Raw genomic sequence first — 4,227 nt, 5'->3', positions numbered from 1 at the left:
TAAATTTAAAAAAATTATACAAAGAGGATTTTTACTTAAATTGGCCCCCATTTCATTTTATTTATACAAGTTTTTCTTTTACAGAGCATGTTTCGATGAACTTCAATCTGATTACTTAGAATATTGGCTTGTTTTTGATTACTTATCAGATGTGGTCTATCTTCTTGATATGTTTGTACGAACAAGGACAGGTAACTATGTTCAGTTTGAGATATTTTAAAATGTCATGCTTGTATCTGTATCCTATAACTTGAAATTTCCTAATTCAAGTGTTCTTCAAGGTAAACTCACAAAGATTTGTTTTAGAGAAAAAGGCAAAGATGAAAGTAGGGGTAACATGTACCACTCACAGGCTTAGGCCACTTCCAGTGATGCAAAGGATGTTACCAGGCAACCTTTTGAATGTGGATTGGTGGCTTTCCTTCCTTATCCTGTTCATTGGTTTTATGCCAGGCGAGAGGAAAAGCGAGAGCGGGAATATTCTGCCAGCGCTGTGGGGAAGGGGTAATTGCTACCTAACAGGAAGATAACTTAAAGAGGCATGGGGGAAAATGTCATTGTACCCAGCAGAGCTATATTAGAAATTTTATAAGAAGCGGGAAAAACACAACTCAACTTAGCTGTTCATGGTGGGACATTGCTGACCAGGGTGCAGTGTTTGAAAGCTTCTTACCTGAACTATTCTTGTTAAGTAGGTGGAAGGTCATTGTTGCTACACTGCTCTCCACATGCAAGTGTAACCAGTGTACACAGAGCTTTTTAAGAATCATTATGCAAAATTGGAACATTCTGTAAATATCAGTGCCCTGGAGCGCTGCTCCACTTGCTCTGTCCTATCTGCAAACCTGGCAGCCAGTATAGAAGGAGCAAATTCTTTCCCTAACGGGTTTAACAACACAAGGCCCGTGGTAGCAGCAAAGAAGGGAAGATCCCAGCTGCCTAAGGAAGCCTGGGGAAGGCCAGATGAGAGGTGACAATATAGCCTCAAAGGGCACTTTTGCTTCACACTGAATGGGCAAGGCAAGAATACGCAAAATAGTCAGACAGCAGGGCAGGTACCTAAGCTTTGAAGGTGGGGCTGGGATTCTGTCAAGACAGTGGCACAGTGCTAAGTTGTTTAGGAAACTTTCCAAGAACTGTGTATGGTAGAAAAACAAATATTTACTCTTATCATACTCTCAATGTAACATAACTCTGGTTACCAAAATGCATGTGGGATTTCCCCTGCATACCAAACAATTCTGTAACACCTGCTGGGTTACAATTTAACTGAATTCTGATACTAATAGGAATGAGGAGAGGTCCCACAGGTTAAGAGCTCAGTCTCACAAGATAACCCCCCACTTCAGATGTCAATCATAAGCCCCAGGTTGAGACTCTGGCTATAAATTGGGGTTCCCCCAACCCCCTTCTTAGCTTCAATAATTGGCTAGCATGGCTCATAGAACTCAGGGAAACACTTATGTTCACTGGGGTATTATATTAATAAAGGGTGTGATAAAGGATACAGATGAAGAGCCAGCTCAGGAGATACATAGGGTGAAGTCTGGATGGGTCATGAGAGCAGGAGCTTCTGTCCCCATGGCATTGGGGTGTGACACCCTCCTGGCATTTGGATGGATTTGCCAACCTGGAAGCATGTTGAACCCCATAGTTGATGGATTTTTATGTAGCCTTCCTCATGTAGACATGATCAATGATGAACTCAATATTCAGCCCCTCTTCTCTTCCTGCATGATGGGGGTAGGGCTGAAAGTTCCAAGCTTCTAAACATGGCTTAGTCTTTCTGGTGACCAGCCCCAATCTTGGAGCTCCCCAAGAGTTGCCGCATTGGAACAAAAGACACTCCTAGCACCCAGGAAACTCTAAGGGATTAGGAACTCTGTGTCAGAATCCAGGGTCAAAGACCACATATCAAATAAAAGGTGCACCTAGAACCCCTATTGCTCAGGAAATTACAAGCGTTTTAGGAGATCTGTGCCAGAAAATGGGGACAGAGACCATATATCATAATATCACAAGAACATCATTCATAAACGAAATGGCTTGACTTGGATGGGGATGCTAGATCTAGAGAGATTTGTATACCGTATATGTAGAAATCTATACCAATCTCTCACTTTTGCACTTAATTTTACTTTTTATTTCTGCAACAGAAGATATTCCACAGCCATATGTTGATTGGTATTCATATCTTGTTACATTGTTAAAGGCATATTTATTGAAAATGAATTCTTGTTTTGAACTCAACAAAGTTGAGAGTTACTTTAAAAACATTCACAGTCACCTAAAAATAAATATTAACTTGATTTTGTTTTTTTTCTATTTTAGGTTACCTAGAACAAGGACTGCTGGTGAAAGAAGAACTTAAGCTCATACAGAAATATAAATCAACCTTGCAATTTAAACTTGATATCCTATCAGTGGTACCAACTGATTTGCTATATTTTCAGTTGGGGTGGAACTATCCAGAAATTAGATTGAACAGGCTGTTAAGGATCTCTCGTATGTTTGAGTTCTTCCAGAGAACAGAAACAAGGACAAACTATCCAAATATCTTCAGGATTTCTAACCTTGTTATGTATATCGTCATCATTATCCACTGGAATGCATGTGTGTATTACTCTATTTCGAAAGCTATTGGATTTGGAAATGATACATGGGTCTACCCTGATGTTAATGATCCTGAATTTGGCCGTTTGGCTAGAAAATATGTATACAGCCTTTACTGGTCTACACTGACTTTGACTACCATTGGTGAAACACCACCTCCTGTAAGGGACTCCGAATATGTCTTTGTGGTGGTTGATTTCTTAATCGGAGTGTTAATTTTTGCTACCATCGTTGGTAACATAGGTTCTATGATTTCCAACATGAATGCAGCCAGAGCAGAATTTCAAGCAAGAATTGATGCTATCAAACAATACATGCATTTTCGAAATGTAAGCAAAGATATGGAAAAGAGGGTTATTAAATGGTTTGACTACCTGTGGACCAACAAAAAGACAGTTGATGAGAGAGAAGTCTTGAAGTATCTACCTGATAAACTGAGAGCGGAAATTGCCATCAACGTTCACTTAGACACATTAAAAAAGGTGCGCATTTTTGCTGATTGTGAAGCTGGCCTGTTGGTGGAGTTAGTCTTGAAATTACAGCCCCAAGTCTACAGTCCCGGAGATTACATTTGCAAGAAAGGGGACATTGGACGAGAGATGTACATCATCAAGGAGGGCAAACTCGCTGTGGTGGCGGACGACGGAATCACGCAGTTTGTGGTGTTGAGTGACGGCAGCTACTTCGGCGAGATCAGCATTCTTAACATTAAAGGCAGCAAAGCTGGCAATCGAAGAACGGCCAACATTAAAAGTATCGGCTACTCAGACCTGTTCTGTCTCTCTAAAGATGACCTCATGGAAGCTCTCACTGAGTACCCCGATGCCAAAGCTATGCTGGAAGAGAAAGGGAAGCAAATCTTAATGAAAGACGGTCTACTGGATATAAACGTCGCCAATGCTGGCAGTGACCCCAAAGATCTCGAAGAGAAGGTCACTCGCATGGAGGGGTCAGTAGACCTCCTGCAAACAAGGTTTGCCCGGATCCTGGCTGAGTACGAGTCCATGCAGCGGAAGCTGAAACAAAGATTAACCAAGGTCGAGAAATTTCTGAAACCACTGATCGACACAGAATTTTCAGCTATTGAAGGACTTGAAGAAGAAAGTGGGCCCACAGACTCTACTACACAGGACTGAAAAGCCGGTCATTAACAAGGACATGCCTCATGATCCTTTAGATGATGTGACTGAACTGTAATTTGGAAGAAGAGGGAGACTCAGCTGGGAAATTTTTCCGTAAGGAAAATGCGCTTTGGCGCAGGGCACAAGGTTCACATGCTCTCGGCGAGGTACTGTGATTGAAGAATCATTGTATGTTGGGATTTTTCACAATGGATAATATGCAAAGATATAAACTGATTAACATGTCAGGATCTGTATCTTCTGAATTTTTCATGTATACTCCTTCTGTGTAATAATCTTTATAAAAGTGAACAAGTATCCTCATTTTCAGGATACTTGCGTTGCTGAGGAGTGAAATGTGTTCAGAGTAACTGAGAATTACCATGTACATCATGCTGGGCATACCATTTTAAAAAGTTAGAATGCAATAAAGTAAAATTAATTATGAAACTACAGTGAATATGATTTATTTGATAATTTAGGGACTTAAGGA

The 4,227-nt window shown here is 40.7% G+C and overlaps 1 protein-coding gene across 1 annotated transcript in view; it reads left to right on the top strand.

Moving 5' to 3' along the window:
* CNGA1 (cyclic nucleotide gated channel alpha 1) overlaps window positions 1-4,181 on the top strand; it is an 18,138-nt gene extending 13,957 nt beyond the window's left edge. Inside the window, exons 8-9 of the mRNA XM_012639920.1 lie at window positions 85-191; window positions 2,332-4,181. Coding sequence (XP_012495374.1) covers window positions 85-191; window positions 2,332-3,749 — 1,525 coding nt within the window. The 3' untranslated portion in view covers window positions 3,750-4,181. The remainder of the gene's footprint in view (window positions 1-84; window positions 192-2,331) is intronic.
* Window positions 4,182-4,227: the final 46 nt, after the last annotated feature.

This window comes from Propithecus coquereli, unplaced genomic scaffold, assembly GCF_000956105.1.
Source record: "Propithecus coquereli isolate 6110/MARCELLA unplaced genomic scaffold, Pcoq_1.0 Scaffold143, whole genome shotgun sequence".
NCBI lineage: Eukaryota > Metazoa > Chordata > Mammalia > Primates > Indriidae > Propithecus > Propithecus coquereli.
The sequence above is the reverse complement of the archived record's forward strand: the minus strand, read 5'-3'. Positions and strand labels throughout refer to the sequence as shown.